Consider the following 19,445-nt stretch of genomic DNA (forward strand, 5'->3'; position numbering starts at 1 on the left):
CTCCCTGATTGTTCCAATGAAACTGATATTCCAGCCTCAGATAAATCTATCAGTATATACCTGTAATACTACTACCAGCACATGCTTGTAAGGAAAGGATCTGGACACAAGAAAGTCGTTTGGCATAAACCATAGGTTGAAGATGTATTTCATGGAACGAAGCTTTTAATCAGCACAAATAAAGAACAAATTCAGACTAGTCCATTTTCATTTCTTAGAAAAACCAACAGGAAATGTCAACCATTAAATCTTTAGGTCCATCTTTAAGTCGTTAGGTCTTTTTGTACCTTCTAGAGGTAGGTAAAAAGGAAGCTGCATTAACCTTAGTAGCTGCAGTTCACAACCAAGTTGCTACTCCAACATATACGGAGAGCAGTAAAGTGTTTTTTTGTTTGTTTGTTTTCTTAAATGCTGGACTGAATCACACACTTAAACAATTATTCCAAACTAGTACTGCACACAGTTTAATGACTTTAAGATTGTAAATTAACTTTGAGAAATTAGACAGTACTTTTAAAGTGAAATTCACACTTTTGTAAGCAAACATTCTATAAATGTCTCCACATTCGGTGAAATAAATGGTTTCAAAATCTTATTTCATGTGTAGAAAGCATTTCTGGAAAATAAATAGTGTAGTTCTACTATTTGTGCAATCAGCAATAGATTGGGCATTACTCATTTGGCTAAGTTCCATTCAGCATGCTTCAGTAGCAATTCCTGCTTTATGCAGGAAATTTTTGTAGCAGTCACACTGAACACGAAGAACAAGATACAAAAACAATGAGGAATGCATATCTAAACATGCAGGAGCATTAATAGGTAATACTCGGCCAACAAACTCCCCTGAAGTAGGGATCTTGCTGTATCTCTTCCAAGACCTCGCACGTAGAGACCAGAAGACCCAGGAGAGTTTGACATTGCAAATATTTTAATTTGCACTCCTGACCATGATATGATCCTGTAACGAGACCGGAAGACACAAAATACTGATGGTAATTCATCAGTGCCCAAGCTCTCCAGAAATGCCCCTTTGGCTTTTGTCTTCCCTGAGTTTGCCTTCTGAGAAGAGCCCCCTTTTGCTCTACTCCTTCCAAATACATTCCCAACCTTCTCGCATAAAAATGAAGTTAGTTTAGACAGAAAAACAAACAAACAAGCAAAATGTTTGAACAGAAAATGCCTAAGAACTGAAGTCTCCTAACAGCTTAGAGACCCTTTACTACCTTCCTTCTATAGTTATTATTGTAAATATGTAATTTCGCAGGTGTCAAAATGACGTCTTCAAATGACTGAAGCTTACTACAGGGGACTGTTGGCTGCTGTAATATTTAGCCCAATTTTCTAAGCAGGACAAGTTTCCAACCCAGCAAACTCTTCCTTCCTGCTCCCCACAAAACCTTCTGAAACGGACATCTAAGTTTCAATCAAATTTGAAAGAGAAACAGAAGTCCTCACAATAAGAAGTTCCTTGGAAGTGATACTCAGAGAGGAAAAGGCTTTCCTGTTGCAGTCAGCTGCTCAGTGGATACTGCACGTGCTATGGCGAGGCAGCTGTCTTTGCTGAGTGAGGTTAAAATGCAGGGCTTAAATGGGGAGCCACAACACTATGTAGAGACAGATAGAGGGGGATATGGAGGACAAAGTCCTAAACTAATAGGAAATCAAGCTCATTAACCCTTCTGTTCCCAAATAGAGTTGTTTACATTCTCATTGAGCCATTACAAATGAAACAGTGGCATGCAAAGGCCTTCATGTTCAGCAGGACTGCTTAGAGTGCACAGACATCATATTATGTACATCTTTGCAGGAGGGCAGCACAGTGTGGAAGGGTGAAAAGCTGTGCATATGGGCTTGAGCAGGCGACAAAGCTGGTGAGGGGTCTGGAGAACAAGTCCTACGAGGAGCAGCTGAGGGAGCTGAGGTTGTTCAGCCTGGAGAAGAGAGGAGGCTCAGGGGCGACCTTATTGCTCTTTATAAGTACCTTAAAGGAGGCTGTAGCGAGGTGGGGGTTGGTCTATTCTCCCATCTGCCTGGTGACAGGACAAGGGGCAATGGCCTCAAGTTGCACCAGGGGAGGTTTAGGTTGGATATTGGAAAGAACTTCTTTACTGAGAGGGTTGTGAGGCATTGGAATGGGCTGCCCAGGGAAGTGGTGGAGTCACCATCCCTGGAGGTCTTTAAACAACATTTAGATGTTGTGACATGGTTTAGTGGAGGACTTATTAGCGTAGGTCAGAGGTTGGACTCAGTGATCTTGGAGGTCTCTTCCAACCTGGATGATTCTGTGATATGAACTGTGCTAAAGACTTTTAAAGTATCTTTAGGCACAAAAAATGAGGATTATGTAAAGCAATACCAATGCTGTTCTATAAAACCCAGCTTATCCTCTTATTTTTCCTCAAAGGATGTTGTTTTTTATTGTTTCCCAAATAGAGAAAGCTGTCTATTCAATGGACATCAAGAAGTAATAACCCCCTTGGGTATGAAAGAAAAGAGACATCTCTGGGACAGTTCCAATCTGAGGCCTTACTCTGTAACCACTGTGCAGCTCGCACATCAAAATAGTTTGGATATTCATGTATTTAATTATGGCGGGGTTGCTACAGCAACATCATGTACAACGTGCAACTCCCATCGCTTTTCCAACTGCAGCTGTATGAACTAGTTTAAACATTTTATTAGATTTTTTTTTTTGAATTTATGATCAAGTACAAACCCATCTCCACCTGACAGCTTGTCTTGTTGCTCACGATTTATAACAAAGCAGAAGCACTTCCCACCAATCCCATCCAATGTTTGGGGGCAAGCACCGACAGATGTGCTATGGGAACCTATATCACAGTCCCTGTTGATTTTATCCCACTCTGGTGTAGCTTTGGCACGTTCTCACATGGTAATCAATGCAGACCTTCCCCCTCACTTTTTTTTTTCTTTTACAAAAGACAGCATCTTTACCAATATTTCTAATTGTGACAGGACATAAAATGGGCATAAACCAACAACAAAAGAATAGTAGTTGAAAAAAACACACTTATTAGGAATGGTGATAGAGATGTTTTGTCTCAGGCCACTGTTTACTAATAAACAGAATTTTTACTAATAACTTGTCTATCTGTAACATGTGTAAATTGTAACTTTTTGCATCTAGACAGACTTTAATGTCTATTATCAAACTATTAGAATTGATTTTACTTCTACTCAAGATGATGCTTGAATATGCATCAATTTTAAAAGGAGTGATTTTAACCTGACATTTTTGTTTTCTTTTCTACTCTCAGTGTTTGGGCCATTATTTTATACCACTGCTTCGTAAACCTTCACAATTATCTCAGAAGGCCTCCACGCCACCTGGTATGCTCGACTGCATTGCTGGCATAGCAACAAAACTGCAGCTGAAGTAAAACAATCAAATTTAACGACTTCAATGTTGCATATAAAGCAATTCTCTATGTAAACAGCTTCCCTTCGTATTTCTGCTACCGAGGTTTAGAACAAGATTCTTTCAAAAAAGCATCACAAATCACCCTTCAAAACAGTAGCAGAGAGCAGTCTGTCAGTTCTCCAGTAAGCATGAGCTGTCTAACTGGCACCACTACCACCTCAGACGTTTTTCCTGCCTTGCTTGCCAGGAATTCAGTATAGCATATTAATAATACTAATAACTCCCAATTACCTAGTCTTTTCAAGTTCAAAGCGTTTAAAAAAATATGAAATAATCTACTACAGCAATTTCCAGATTCATGCTAATTCCTGTTAACGCAATGCTTTTAAAATCTGACATGTTCTGGAGTGTTGAATTTCATCCCTTTCATTTTCAGTTTTTTTTTTTTTTTTTTTTTTTTTTTTTTTTTTTTTTTTTTTAGCTTTTGTCTGATTTTTTTTCCCCAATTTCTGGAATTTGTGACTTTTTTTTTTTTTTTTTTTTTTTTTTTTTTTTTTTTTTCTTTTCCCCAAGACTGGTGGTACTGCCTGCCTTGTTGAGTCAAAAATAAACTCTGACCTGAGTTGACATTTCCCTATACACTGGCTTTCTCCAGAGTCACCTTCCTTTCCCAAGTCTTCTGTTAGTACTCCCTCAGTATCTGACTTTGTCCTTACAGTCAGTTAAGCAATGTGGCTTAATATCTATCACACAAAAATTAGTCTCACCTTGAGGAAAGAATGGGCTCTGCATTGTCTGGATTTTTTAAACTATGTATGTATACGTGTGTTGCTGTAAGTTTGTGTCAGGCAATCATGCCAGACATGTTAGCACTAGTATAAATACTTTGCAAAGAAGGTGATGAGCTTTGTGATGGTTATTAGATCCCAAGAGGATGTGAAAGTGCCCTCAAAGTCCATCCTTTTTCTTCTTCTGATCCTCAACCATCTTAGGTTCCTACAAACTCCACTATTTCCTTTCAGAGGAGTAACGGGCCTTTTAGGTGGGTGGAATATGAGTGTAAATGTGTCAGCTGGTAGTGTCCAGACCCTGTATGACAGGCAGATCCCTCTCCCTTTCTCAGGCTGACCTGATGTTTGCATTATTTACCATAGATATGAGTTGTAAAGCAGAATTCTCCTCGAAGAGCCACACAGCAGTTGCCTTTTTATGTCACCAGTGTCTATAGCCCAAGCACTCATTTTTTCCTCAGTGCAGTTTAGCCTTCCTCAGACAATAACCTCATATGACTTCTGAACCATCAAGACTTCGACCACCTGCCACCTCTGCAAATCCACCTGCATCTGTCTCTGCAGGGAAAATCTGACTTTCATTCAATTTACAGGTTCAACTTCATCTTTTCCTATTTCAAGTCCTCTGCTACCTAAATATGAGATTAACATTTGACCTGAAAGCAAGACATCTTTACTGGAGCCTGGATTGGAAAACGGTTCCTCCAAATAAGTTTGCTCCTCAGAGCTTAATTATGTTACTTATTTACCTGTTCAGTGGTCACTTTTTTATTCTTGCTCTAGAATAGATGAAAAAGACAAGCTTCCACAACAACACTGTGGAATAAGACAGTACTGAAAGACACCACTGATGGGTTTGTTACTTAGATATGTGACAGGGAGAAGCATTTTGAAGTCCGTACCACTTCTCCTTGCCATTTTCCTGATGGAAAGGGCAAAAGAACTGCAATTGGGTACAAATGAGTCAGATTATCTGCTCGTGCTGGGTGTACGTGTGTTTGTTGAGCGCTGTAGTATGTTGTTAAGGTCATAGGGGCAAAGCGAGCATTGACTACTTATTTGAGAGTCCCTTCGAGGGGAGCAGACTTCATTATAATGACAATAACGATTCAGTATGAAGCAGCCAAGACTACTGATGAATACCGATGACAGAAAATAACATCAATAGAAAGAAATTTCCAGGTAGACCTAATGTGTGCGTAGGTGCCATCTCTGGAAACACTTGGAAACGCTCCCATTTTCAGGCTGCTGCGCGTTTGGCAGACAGCAGCACGTCGAGCCCTGCCCCACACAGCGCTGGCAGGGGCAGATAACCAGCCCCACATGGCACAGCAGTGACCCCACGTCGGGCATCTGAGCTGCTGGTAATTTAAGTGGCGTGTAATGGTGATGGCGAAGGGGCAAAGTGGGTGATGGTAACAGTGAAGGAGCAAAGTGGATGATGGTAAAGGCGAAGGAGCGAAGTGTGAGCACAGTGCTGGACCTGGCGGGACGGATGGGGAAGTGGTTCATGTTTCTTTATTTGGTAGCACAACTTCTCCAGAAGGTTTTTAACAGCAGTAGCACCCGGCTGCCTGAGATAACATTTATTTACTCCTGCCCTGCCTTGCAGCGCGTTATTCCACAGGTACCCCTGGTACCCCTGAGCCTTCTGAGCTCGGGTACCTCTTTAAGCTCTGGCACCTCCCAGCCTTTTAACGCGTGTGGGCGCACTGCTATGGCCTCAGCGACCTCCACAGCCCTTCCCCTGCCCACACCGAGCTCCCTGCGCACCCAGACCCCACCACACGGCCTGAGGACCCCCCCCCACCCTCACCCCCTTCCTCCCCTCCCCTCCCCTCCCCTCAGGCCGCCGCCATCTCCCCGGCGACCAACGGCCGCCGCGGCAAAACCGCGCGAAGCCAAAGCGGGCGGGCGGGAGGGGCTCTGTGACGTCATAGCGGAGCGCCGGCTCAGCGGGGCAGCGGGGGCAGCCGCCATCGGGGCGAGCCGGGGTCCCGCCACCCGTGCTTCGGCTCCGTCTTCGGCTGTTTTCGGCTCCGTCTTCGGCTGTTTTCGGCTGGGCTTCGGCTCTGTTCGGCTGGTTCCGGCGGGGCTCGCGCCAGATGCGCGGCAGGTGCCCGTGAGGCGGGCGGAGGGCGCCGCGCTCCCGGCATGAGCCTCTTCAACCTCGACCGGTTCCGCTTCGAGAGGCGGCGAGGCGGCGCGGGGCAGGAGGCCGGGCCGCAGGGGGCTCGGGGGCAGGCAGCCCCCCAGGCTGGGGCCGGGGATGGCGAGGAGCGGGGCGCAGGAGAGGATGGCGGCGGCGCCGGGCCCGGCTCCCCGGCCTCGGGCGGGGCGCAGGGAGCGGGTGAGTGTGGGCAGAGCGCGGCCGCTGTCCCGCTGCGGGGCTGTGGGGGGTGTTTTTTACCACGGTGTGGAGGTCTGGCAGCGGTTTGCACATCAGGAGGTGTCAAGGGGTCAGTTTGTCGTGTAGGGGCCGCTCGGTAACCTGGTAACCGGGGGTGGAACGGCTCTTCCCCTCAAGCGCAGCTCGCTGTCTGAAAATACCTTCAGCTTCCTCATTTACACGCTGTTTCCCATACTATTCCTTTTCCACGCTAATATATTAAGGTTTTCAGAGAGGACAAAACCTTTCTGTTCCCTGGTGAGCTCAATACTACACATATTCAGCGTTTTCACTAAGCTAACACAACGCACAGCACCGCAGATAAGCGCTTGTCTTCGCTCTTTTCAGCACTTGTTTCTGTCTCTTTTGCTTGGGCCTGGTTCTGCAAAGAGCCGAGAAGCCTTTCACAGCCGGCCCGTGAGGACCAGTTCTAGCAGCTCAGTAGCAGGCCCCTTTGCTGGTGATAGCTTGTGGTTTTCGTGGAAATGTGAAAAAGCTTGCTCATGGAGGCATCTGTGCTGCTTGGCTGATGCGTTCACAATATGCTGGTTGTGTTTGGATTCATCAGCCAACGCTGGTATGCTGCTGTAATGGCTGTCAGCTGCACAGTCACACTCGCTTGTGATTATTTTTTTTCCTTGTTACGCTGGCAGCTTTTCTGTTGCTGGAGGTGTCAGAACGGATCAGCAACAAGTAATTTTTGTTCTTCACTCCGTACGTTTTGGACATTCTTATTCTGTCCAACTTTTGATACAGGTGTCAAGATGCAAGTGTCCTTGGAGAGATCAGGCAAACTGATTACACATTTAGGTAGTAGTGGAGTAACAACATCTGTTGGTGTTGTTAAACAGTTTTGAAGGCTAGTTATTGTAGTTGCTTATCTATATGATAAGAGAACCTTTCATGTGAAGGAGAAGTTCCTCTTTCTTTCACAGGTGAGCCAGACAATACTGCAGTAGACTGATTACTCCATGAATTCTGGTGTTGTGCAGGCTGAGTGTTTTCAGTTGACTGGAGCGCTGTCTTGCTTGTGTTATTAAACATCAATAAATGTTTAATGTTTAAAAATAAAACAACAAGAATCTTGGCTTCGTAGTTGCCAGTTTGCAGTTAAACACCCTGTCCAAAAGCAGAGAGAGTGATTTGGTGGCAGGGCAATGATTGGACCAGATGATATTGGAGGTCTTCTCCAACCATAATGGTTCTGTGGTACCACAGGAAGCGAGCAGCCTGCAGCTGCTGTGTCTGCATGTGTGTGTCTTGTTGAGGATTGCTAGAAAAGCTGGCACTCAGAGGAAGTGTGCTTTGGGACAGAAGTAGGCTTCCTGGTTGTGGTAAGTCACTTTTCTGCAGCGTAGGAGGTACTGATTGCCAGTACTCTTCTTGGGTGGTAGGCATGGATGCAGACTAACAAATGGTGCTGCTTGTTTCGTGGCTTGTCTTTGTAAATGTTTTCATTTAATCTACCCTAATGAAAGACTCAGCTTTGCCAGTGGATGCATGTACTACCAAGACCAACGAAGTTTGGAGCTTGTGTTTTTTAAAGTGTGGGGCTTATATCCTACAAAGGTAGGACAGAGGATGGATGAATGGTCTAAGAGGGAAGGAATACCTGCTATAGAAAGGCATCTTTTTTTTTGTTTGTTTGTTTTTGGTAGGAGTATAATAAAAGGCAGCCTAAAAGAGGAACTGTTGTAGAAGGCTAAGTAATAGTGAGAAAACATGTGGGAGGCAATTGTAACCAGCAGTAAATCAGAGTTCAGTAGAAGTGCAGGGCACGGTACCATGAACACATGCTGGTGTAGAACAGGGGTTCCAGTTAATGCTTAAAGTTGAGATGTAATCACCAATACTTAGCATTTACGTAGTGCTTCATTTTTCACAAGTATTGAGCGTTTAAAGGATTTGGAGTGGTTTTGCGTGAATATGTGAAAAAAGTCACATCATTTTCATGTAACCCATTTAAATGAATTAATCAACTATTTTAAAAACTATGTAATATTTTCTAAGCCTGTAGAAGTTAAGTGGAAATAAACAACTCAAATTTTGTCTGTAGGATATGAGATACTTAAATGTGGAAGAATAAACTAAATTGGTTTAGCAGTTGCATGTCCTTTTTGCTTCCTAATCATCATCAGGAAGACAGAATTTTTCTTCCTTTGGGTCAAATAAAATAGGCAGTTGTCCTTCTGTATTACCATGCAAAAGGAGCAGAGGTGACCTGCTTAGGGCACAGTGTACTCTCTCTACTGCTAACTGCATAAGCAAAAGTATTGAGCAGTTTTGTACAAGAAGCTGTTTACATCAAGTTAGCTAAAAATAACCTTCTGGAAGTGCTCAGTAAATCATGTGAGGACAACGTTTACCTGTATTTCTTCAGAAGACAAACGCAGTGGATTTGAAAAATACTGATGCATAGAGCTGAGATAAAGGGGAGAGTGTTCCTTAGTTCACGTGTACAAACCAAAACAATTGATTAAATAACGGGTGACTTTTTTTGTCCCACTTAAGTTGGTATCACGCAGTCATATTGTGTATGTAAAAGAATTTTAAAATCAGATGCTTTCCTTTAGAGGTGAACAGTTCAGCATCCTTTACTAGGGATTTCTTTGGATTTCCAATTTGTTGAATATTCCAAAATGTGCTTCGAACAAAGAGAGACAAAAATAGTAATTCCATTCTTTTTAGGAAAAAAAAGTTAGATCGTGTCTTGTGCCATGAAATGCCACTATCTTTTCAGGTATTTTCTTATTTTTCCCAGAACAAGCTAGTACTGCTAGGTCGTTCTGCACCCTAGGTATGTAATGCTTCCTGTTGCTTTGTGTTGAACGTACATACCTTACGCTTCTATGAGTAGGTAAGTGTTTTGCAGTATGATGGCCATAACAATGGGTTGTCTTTATACGCTTACGTATTTTGCAAGTGATGCAGGCTTGCAGTGACTTTGCAGCTGAGCTACAGGTGATTAATTGTGAACATCACTTCACTGAAGGGTGGGACCATCAGCTACTGAGGGATAGTTACCAGGTCATATCTGAAAGATACCGTCCTAAAAAGCTGTGGAAATGCATCAGGGTAGTGCATTGCAATTTTCTGTAGGGATCAACGTTACCTAGTAAATAATTCACACGTTAAGTTTTATTATTATGTGGTGAAACTGTCATTTTAATTGTAAGTAGCCTGGTGTACAAATATAATGAGATGATTCCAGCTGTAGAAATGGAGCAGAGCTGTGGTGGAAGTGTATGAATTAAAAGAATTATAATCAGGCATTTCAAAATAAGATTTGCAAGCATGATTTTTGTATTCAAAATTTCAAAATTCAAAATTTCAAGATTCAAAATTCATGATGTTTGTATTCAGTTTAGATTTTTGTATTCAAAAATCATGCTTGCAAACTGTGAATAGTAGATGGAAATAAAAGTTGTAGATGAAATTAAACCATTGCTGTTACTGGTGGCTAATTTATTTTTTGTTGATGTCCTTTCTGTGCAGTTCAAGTATCTAACCCAAATGATTGAACTGTCAGGTATCAGCGTCCAGTGTCACGTCATTCACTTGCACTGGGGCTACATGCTTTTTTTTTTTTTTTTTTTTTTTTTTTTTAATGACCAGAGGAAGCCATGTATTTTGCTTATTCCACAGTTCATAGGATATCATTCTACTTAATCATTTCTGGAAAAAAGTAATGACTTCAGTACCTCTTCTGAGCATTCCTGGGAAGATAGGTTGAACTAAACATTTTTAAATGGTATCTTTATGAAGCATCTTAGTCTATTATTGATTGATATTTAGGGTTATTGTAGCAAATGAAGACTTTATTTGAAACAGGAATATTGGTGAATTTGTAGACTATAGCAATATGCATTTGATACTGCTTTCTGAAACTGGGTAGAAATTACCTTCTGTTACTTTGTGCAGTGGTAGTAAACAAAGTTAGCTTCCAAGTATTACTTCAATTTTCTTTTGATTCAGGAAAGAAAGGGCCAGGCTGCTTTGATCGTGATGTGTGGTTTGTATTGTAGGTTGCAATTAGAATTATAGGGCTATGTACCGTGTCTCCACACTAGGTATATGTCTTCTGAAAGACTGTAGAAAGTATGTTGTTTAAAAACAAAAAGAGTCAGGTTATAAAGTGAAGCTCAGTAGAGTAGCTGCGTGTTTACTGACCATGCTAAACACAGCATTTGCTCTGATGTTAGAGTTTCATTTGAATACCTTCGTCCCTGGCTCAAAACTGTCACCATATACTTGTGCACAGTTGGATCCAGTTATTCTCATGGAGTCTCTTTTTGTGAGAGCAAAAATTAGTTGTTGGGTTTTTCTTTTCTTTTTTTTTTTTTTTTTTTTTTTAAACTAATACTACTGTACAAGGTTATGATTTGCTCTAAATACACAGGAAGGACTCCTCTTCTTACATATGTGACTTACTTTTTTCCCCCCCATCTGTCCTCTCAAGGGATTGAGTTCAATGGAATAGGCAGAGGAAGCAGAGGAAGGAAATAGTGCTTTTTTTTTTGAGAGGGAGAATGCTTTTTCCTAGTAACACAGCATTTCATAGGTAGAGGAGTTAGGAGCTGTCAGGAACAGCGATTGCTATTTAAAGTAAAAATAAAATGAGAAGGCACCAAGTGGAGAAGCAAATACACTTTTCATTTAAATCTAAACTTCTTCCAAGGCCTATTCTAAAGAACAAAATCATTTAGAAGGCTGCGTTGTTTTTGTAAGCTTGTTGGTTTCTCTTTATATCCAATACAGATGCTTAGCAAAGCTGTAATAGGTGCCTGCCTGCATGACCTGCTATTGCAGGAAGAGTGTGTTTGGAATACAGTCTAACTGACAAGGCAAAGATTTATGGAAACTGACTTGATTGTTGGTGTTAATTCAGTAGAGATGGTGTAGAGATGTTATGTTACTTCAATTTTACTCCTCACAATTCTGTGCTATTGCAATAACCCTCGCTTGGCTAGCCCATCTTTATAACGTTGACAAATGTTGTGTTTTAGTCTGCTAAACTAGAACTGCTTTTTAAACCAGCTAGGGAGAGGTTGCTGGAACAAGTTTGCCCACATCTTTATATTTAAATTCAATGGAAGTGTTTGATACTTACCCTAATGTCTCTTTTCCTGCCTTCTTCTTAAGATATCTACATACATATAGGTTTTACATAATGAAAACAGCTCTGTAAGAGACAGCATGTCTCCTTCCAAATGTGGACAGGTAGGGAAAAGTGCAGCTGAAGAACTCTGCTGCTAGGGTGTTGGTCTTGACTGCAGGAGGGCCCGTCCCGTTTTGGAACAAACAGTAAGCTGCAGCGTGGGCTTCTCAAGATAACACCATTGCTTCGCTAAGTGGGACACTTGGCCCCGCTAAAAATCATTGCTGTAATTTTGTGCCACACTTGACATTGATAGAAAAAGGTCTTTTTTTCATAAAGAAGGAATTTGACAACATGTAGCTCACTTCTGCATTTGATTATCAGATGAATTTATTGTAGCTTTCAGAGTCCTTCTTACTCTGAGTTCCTTTGGAGTAGGAAATGAGCCTGGAGAGTTTCTTCACCCATCTGCCTCCCAATTCGACGTATATTTTTGTCTGTCATTTATAGGAAAATACAGCTATACTCTGTCAGTTTTTGGAGTTTTGTCCTCTTACAACGTAAATCGGAAGCTGTTAACAGCAGGGAGCTCCCAGTTGTTCAGTACCAGCTGCAGAGATGGAGTTTGTTTTGCTGTACATTGAGTAAAAACACCTCATCTCTACACCCCTGAGGGAGCACAGAGGCAGGTAGGGGAGCCTAAACAGCACAGCCTCTCCCAGCTTCTGCAGTGGCTGTCCCACTGGGTCAGTGACTGCCAGCTGGTACAGGGCTGGACCAGCAAGGAGGTGAGGTGCTCTGGGGAGTCAGGCAAGGACCAGAGGCTCTAAGTCACCCCCTGCATGTGCACGAGGCAGCTCCAGGTGAGGGCGACCCAACACATGAGGGCACTGGTGTGGGCTACAAGGTTTTGTGTTTAGGATGCAATTTTATTCAGCTGGAGATAAGTGAGAGCTCTGGTTTTGCGTATGGGAGCTGTTGTCAGTAAGAAGGGTGACACACTCTCAGCTGGCCCCTCTCAGACTCATTATGGTGTCTGCTATTCCTTAAGGAAGTCGATCTCGAGGTTTCCAGCTGTAGCAGTTACTGAAAACGAAAGCTACCTGACCCTTGAATGGTGGCAAGCATGAAATCTTGCCTTGGTGTGTTCAACAAGCTGGGCGTTACATTTTTAGTCCTGCTTCAGCAGTGCTCATCTCTGAGTAATGCCTGTGGTTCTGCAATGAATGTAGGCTGGGTAACAGCAGCAGGTAGGAAGGAAACTTGCCTGTCGCTTGGGAAGCAGTTCCCTTGTGGGCATGAGAGAGAAAAAACCTTCCCTGTTACACGTGGTCAGTCTGAAATATGGGAGTGTCAGATCACAGAGGTTTTTAGCTGAGAATTGAAACTGATTTTTTTTTGAAATTTGATGTGAATTGAAATTTCAAAAGTTTGAAAAGTTCAGAATTGAAACTGATGTGCTTTTCCTTCTTCCTACTCCTGTATTTCATCCTGGTGGACTAACATATGGTCAGATGTGTGTTACTTATATTCTGTAAGATCTTACCTATGCATAGCTAAGATCATCTGAAGATTGACTGTAACAATTACTTTATTTGAGTTATTTATGGATGGTAAAGAAGTTTGAGTTAAGATCACTCTTATTTATTTAATTGCTGTTAATAATCTCCATTATCAAGTTCTTTTTTCCCCGCTCAGCCATGCACTACATAACACTGAGTACCGTATTTTTTAGTTTATTGGGTACGTTTGGCCTTTCAAAGCCTGTATGGACTAGCAGTTTAGTGTCAGCTAATTGCTTATTGTTGTGCTCCTGTGTTTCTATCTGCCACAGTGGGTTATTTTAAATTTATTTTCTACAAGATTACTTTTGTACAGCAGATGCTCTCTGAAGCTGTCACATTCTCCACTCCGTGCATTCTTCCTCCTCTCTTCAGTCATGTGCCTCCAGGGCTCATAATTTGTCTGGTCTTAAACAGCATCACTTGGCATGGTAACCGTGCGTTGTTTAGTAGCTCTTTTCATCACTGGCTATAAAAATAGTGAAGTAGTAGAAAGGAATGAAGCACAGATAGTGTGTGGGAGTAGTGCATCGGGTCAGGCTGAGATTCTGGGCTCATTGCTTCTGCAAAATGCCTTGAATGCTTTTCTTCAATTGCTGACACGAAACGGCACACTTACGAGTTGTCAGTTGTTACCAAATAGTTAGTTATGTGTAGTGCACGTTTAAAGATGAAAAGATAGGGGCTATGTGTTCAGGTCCACACGAGTCAACTATGAATTTGTCTTTTCCTAGTGTGTGTGTTTTTTGTTTTTGTTTTTTTTTTTAAAAGTGGCAGAACAGCTCCAGCCTTGGTAGGTGCTGGATTGAACCGTATGTTTTAACTTGCCCAAGTTCATATGGGAGCATCTGAATTTTACAGTTATAACCACAAGAACCGCTTTGAAATACGCAGTATGTGAGGCTAGAGCACACTGTGCCTTTGGTACAGTGCTGAAAGAGGGCGACAGAGCAAAGTCTAATAAAGCGCAGGCTTCTTTGTTTTGGTTTACAGTGTTCTGATCCTCTCTTGCTTTAGTTTCAAGACCCATTTTGTATATCACATGCTGTGTCATTTCCCTGCGTGGTCATGTTTTCCCCATCTAGATACATGCATGGAACTGGCCTCAGGTGTAGCTGACAGGGATTTTACCATGCTGTATTCGTTACTAGTTCAGGAATTGCATGAATGGGTTGGCTGCTTATGCTCATGGTTGTCTTCTGAGTATGTTCAGAAGTGAAGATGCAGTATGAATTAATGCAGGCACAGTGGCTCAGTTCTACAAGTTTCATGGCAAGTAAGACGTGGTTTGTGAGATGCAATTAGAGAATGTACATGTGGAGACGGATTCTGTTTACCTTGAAAATACACCAAGTGTCCTCCTGTGTTTTAAGTTGCCTACGTAAGAATTGTCTAGAGCACAATGCAGAAAAGAATGGGGATGTAGATCGTATCTATAGGATTTGCATCTGTACCTGTTAAGACCCTCAGAGTAGCTTTCTAATCTCCTGCTGTGTAACAGTGATGCACCCTTCCTGAAAGGCTGTGACAAGCAGATTATAAACCAGCCATCAGATACACTGCTGTGTGTCTGTCCGTGTCCTGATTAGCCTGGAAGTAGCTCAGAGGACTCTGCTGATTTGTTTATTTCTCCCAAGATAAACATGCATTTAAATAATTACTAGTGCTCTTAAACTTTGTGGTTTATAATATACAGGTTTCTGTTTGTGTGAAATAAGATCACTGAGGTGATTTTGCCAGATAAGTTACAGTTTACAGGAATTTTCTGTGCATAGGGATATGAGTTCTGTTTAAGTGGTTGCACTGTATGATGAAGTCATAGCTGTCTGATGCTATAAGTATGAATAAATATTTGAAGTTTGAAGTCCTAAGTCATTTTCTCCCGTCTTTTCTCCTATTGAAATGGCTTGTACAGGGTACTCCAGTGTCCCAGAAACTCCTGAAGATGAGAGGACAACGAAGCTGTCTTATTTCAAGCGTCGAAGAGGAGTACAATTCCTAGATGTGTCTTCAGACAGTGAAGATGAAGAACCAAGAAATTTCCATGCTGCAAAGTTAAAAAGGGTTTCAAGGAAAGATGTGACTGTAATGTAAGCTTTAACCTGGTTTTATGTGATATTTATGCAAGCTGATGTGATGTTTTAAATTGTAATGCTGGATTAAAAATCAGATACTGGGTTCTGATTTTACATCTTGCAAATTATCCACCCCTAACTAAACTCTACTTGATTTTCAGGGGAAAAAAAAAAATAGAGCTCTGAAGTGTCTTCTTTGAGAACATGGCTTAAGAGGGAGGAATTCCATGATATTGGATGACATCTGTGGTGGTTATAATAAGTTAGCATATTTGTCCCTCTGAAATTATTTTCATGGCACTTTAAAGCTTAACTTTAAAATACTAGCTTTAAGTTTTAAAACATATTGGAGTTTGTCTAAGCCCGTTTTTTTTTTTTTTTTTTTTTTTATAATGAAAATATAGAGGGACAAGAAGGCAAGCACTGCTTCTGTGTGTACTGTAAGATTTTTTTGAGCTAAATTATTATGTATTAGGTGCATGATGTGTTTTATTATACGTAGTGAAAATTCTGTTAGTGGTTTAAAAACATATTTTATGATGAGTTAGGAGGGAAGAGAATAGTGTGCCCATGTCACTTCTGTGGGTGCTAAAAAAGGAGCGTTGAGAGTGCAGGAGAGACAAGCTGTGTGCACGTATCTTACACGACCAGCTGGAATGGTTTGAAGAAACCCATCCTATTTATTATCTGCTAGTTATACATCTGTGTGACCAGAATGTGCTGGTTGTCTGTGCCCCTTAACTGTATTTCTGCCAAGCAAAAAAGGATGGTTTCACCTGCATATGTTGATAATCTGCTTGAAATAAAATTTGTTAACTTTAAAGGAGAATGCAGTGGCTCTTTGGCCCAATTTGCAGTCCCTATGCAGAGCATGGAGTTACTGGAGCTTATCAGTAGACATGAAAAAGTGCTTTTCCCTTCTGCTTTTATCTGAAATTGTTGTTTTTTTTTTTATGCATTTTCCTGCAGTCTCAACCTAAAGCAGATACTAGGTAAGGAAAAAAAAAAAAAGAACTTCAGTAGTTTGTAGAGGGAGCTCATTATCTATCTATGAGCAAATGGTTTAAGTTGTAGATTGTGCAAGGATACAGGGGCAGCACGGTGTTTGCATGCACCATATTGGCTTGTGTGCAGTGCTATGTAAACAGAGTTATGCTGCTTCTGGGATCAACCAGATTTGGAAGCAGTACAGTCAGTTCCGTGCAGTACGGAGCAGAAGCTGAGAAGCCATGCAGGATCCAACTTGTAGAGCCACAGGTTGCTATTTCCCCACTGTAATCTGATTACTGGGGGAGAGACAGGCAGATACCAAAGCAGCTCCCAGTAGGATTCATCTGTGTCTACTGTGAGCCATATCCTCTTGTATTCTTCGTTATTCCTCTGTAGCCACTGATCTCTGCTGCACTAGGCACCCCCCTGTTCAACTCTTTGTCATGGCTCATTGGCCCGGGTGCTAATTGATGTACACCGAATCCACTAAACTCCCTCACAAGTGGCATTCTGTGTGAGCTCAAACTGGAATGAGGAGTGTGGCAGGAGTTAGCTTGGGTCTGGCCAGACTTATTAGTTCTGGTGTGTGCTGAATTGAGCTTGGTTCTGCAAAGAATTAGCTGACCAGGTGTCTTTATACTGCGCTTCTTGGTACATGTTTTACCTAGAGGTTGGGGATTTTGTGAATTTCTTCCTTTATGTCTGGGTATCCTAGCCTCAGTTATCCTGGATAAAAGATGTTCTACAGCAGAAAGTACAGCTTTCCTAGGCTTAAGTGAGGTAAGCTTCCATGGGTGAGTTGCTATCTAGGCTTTGTTGGAAAAACAGACACCTAACACAATAGACTTTGTGGGTCAGAGTCATACGGTTTTAGTGGTTACACGAGTGTTTCTTCATGCTTGCTGGGAACGTGATTGCAGAGAAGACATGATGTATGCAACTCTGGCTTTGTTGACAAGTGTTGAGATGTTAATCCCTGATAGGAAAGGATAAGGTAATTGCAGTGTTACTATATCAGTTTCAATTGACGTCCTCTTTATATACAATTTATAAAGATTTTTTCCTTAACAAGGCAGAAAGGTTTGAAATAAGCTAATAAATTTTAACATGCCATTTTGTTACGACTTTTTAAGGGGATGCTGGATTGACCTATGACTAGATTGGTTGGTGGTTTGAAGAGGAATTTGGATTATTCTTTGTTTTAAGGATTTTTTTTTTTTTTTACTGTATTAGTTTTTTGGTGGTAGTACAACCAGAGGGCCCAGGTGTTTGTGTGCCTTTTAAACAGGATAGGGAGGAAAGGATTACTCAAGGAAAAGTTGTCTCAAAATAGTGCATGTATTTTGTGTCAATTCTAAAACTGTAATGCAAGTTACCTATTTCAACTGATAAAGAAAGTTATAGCCAGAAAAATAGGTGTATTTTTAGTCTTTTACGTACATATGTGCACCAAAAATAGGAGGTAAGTCTTTCTGATAATGGTGAAATGGCAAACTCCATAATGTTTAATTTTAGTTGAGGAAAGGAGATTTTATGCATCAATGCAGGGCAGTAGGATAGGAGACCTCCGCCTACATTCCATCTTGTCTCTGCAACTGAGTATCATCAAAAATACATAGAACTTTCCTGCGGAAAAAGCAACCTGTAATAATAGATCTTCCAGTCAATTCAGGACTCCACTTTTTTTGAAAGGGGTTCTACTCACATTCTAAGATGTTTAAGATACTACTTAAGGATCTTCACATTTTATTTCTTTGAGCTGAGAATTAGGACAGGGAACTGATGCTGCACCTGAAAAGTTTTCTTTTTTTTTTTTTTTTTTTTTATAAAGAACTTAGATCTGTGTCTGTTGGGCAGATAAACACTAGACCATTTGAAACAAACTGCGATAGATAACTGAATTACGTCAGACTGAAGTAATGAAATGTATTGATGTTTTTGTCAAATTGATCCAATTTTGTTAAATTGAGGTGTAAGTAAGCTCTTATACCCCAGTACAAATGTAAGTCATAGTATTTTCTGTCTGTTCCTTCTTCCCTTTGCCAAGTTGAAATGTGTTTACTGTAAGCAGAAATGTATACTAAACCATAAATGCTTTATTTTTACCAGAGTAGGAGATAGCACTTTGGGTACAACTTGGTTCAATTTTACTGAACACATGTAAATATGTCTTGTAAGGAAGGAAACTGGATTTCGACTGTTCCTTACTTCAGTGATACATGAAGTTTTTTTCAAACAGTGTCTCATGCGAAAGGTGGAGGGCGACAGTTTTGCTACTGTATTTTTCTTTCTGTAATATATGTTTCATGTGCTTAAATAATATGCAGCAACTTATTTAAAAAAAATACTAGTTTCTTTTAAAAAGCTAACATTTAACCATATAAATCTCTACTCGTGGAGTCCTGTTGGTTTGGGTTTACAATGATGATCTTGCGGAGTAAAATGTAGGAAGCAAAAATCAAACTGAATTCTTTATCTGTCCCTCATATGTCATAGCTCTGAACAGTCTAAGGATGATGAGCAGCCTAAGGATGACCTGACTCAGTTGGCTTATGTCAATGGTAGAGAAAAGCTGCCAGACATGAAGAATGGTGTGGAGGAAGACATCAAAAGTGCAAAGCTGGAAACAATGAAGGAACTCTTCCCCCAGAGAAGTGACCAGGATTTATTAGAAGTAATAATGCTCTATTCTCTTCATTTATTTTGATGACTATTTTGTAGGCAGTATTCTTGTATTCTTATGCTTTTGGCATTACAAGAGGGAAGAGCCCCAAGTCTTCCTAGCAAAAGGTGATATCAAAGTATTACTTCTTGCAGGGGAAGTACAATCATGCAAGTTTGTGTTTTGTTTTGTTTTTTTAAACTGTGTGTGTGTGTATATATATATATATATATATATATATATATATATATATATATATATATATATAAAAATAAAAGAATCAGGTCTCTTCAGCAGTGAATTCTAGGGTATAGTACATTTTTCTATTACTTTGTGCTGTCCTGACTTTTAACCTTACTTAGAGCTACCTTGGTTCATAACTAGTGATAGCTGTTGCTGGAGTGCAGTTAACTGGTTAATGCAAAATGAGCGAAATCGTTGTTGTTAGCTACGCTGCATGAAACACTTCCCCTTTGCTTTCATCAGATTTAATACT

At 41.0% G+C, this 19,445-nt stretch overlaps 1 protein-coding gene across 2 annotated transcripts in view; it reads left to right on the plus strand.

Moving 5' to 3' along the window:
• Positions 1 to 19,445, plus strand: part of SMARCAD1 (SNF2 related chromatin remodeling ATPase with DExD box 1) — a 119,962-nt gene that overhangs the window by 70,607 nt on the left and 29,910 nt on the right. Inside the window, exons 1-3 of one of the 2 annotated variants that reach the window (XM_084518346.1) lie at positions 6,129 to 6,523; positions 15,138 to 15,312; positions 18,784 to 18,961. In XM_084518346.1, the coding sequence (XP_084374472.1) occupies positions 6,328 to 6,523; positions 15,138 to 15,312; positions 18,784 to 18,961 (549 nt within the window). In that variant the 5' untranslated portion in view covers positions 6,129 to 6,327. Of the gene's footprint in view, positions 1 to 6,128; positions 6,524 to 15,137; positions 15,313 to 18,783; positions 18,962 to 19,445 lie in introns of those variants that run through there. The other variant, XM_084518347.1, reaches the window with a different exon arrangement.

This window comes from Aythya ferina (genome assembly GCF_964211825.1).
Source record: "Aythya ferina genome assembly, chromosome: 4".
Taxonomy (NCBI): domain Eukaryota; kingdom Metazoa; phylum Chordata; class Aves; order Anseriformes; family Anatidae; genus Aythya; species Aythya ferina.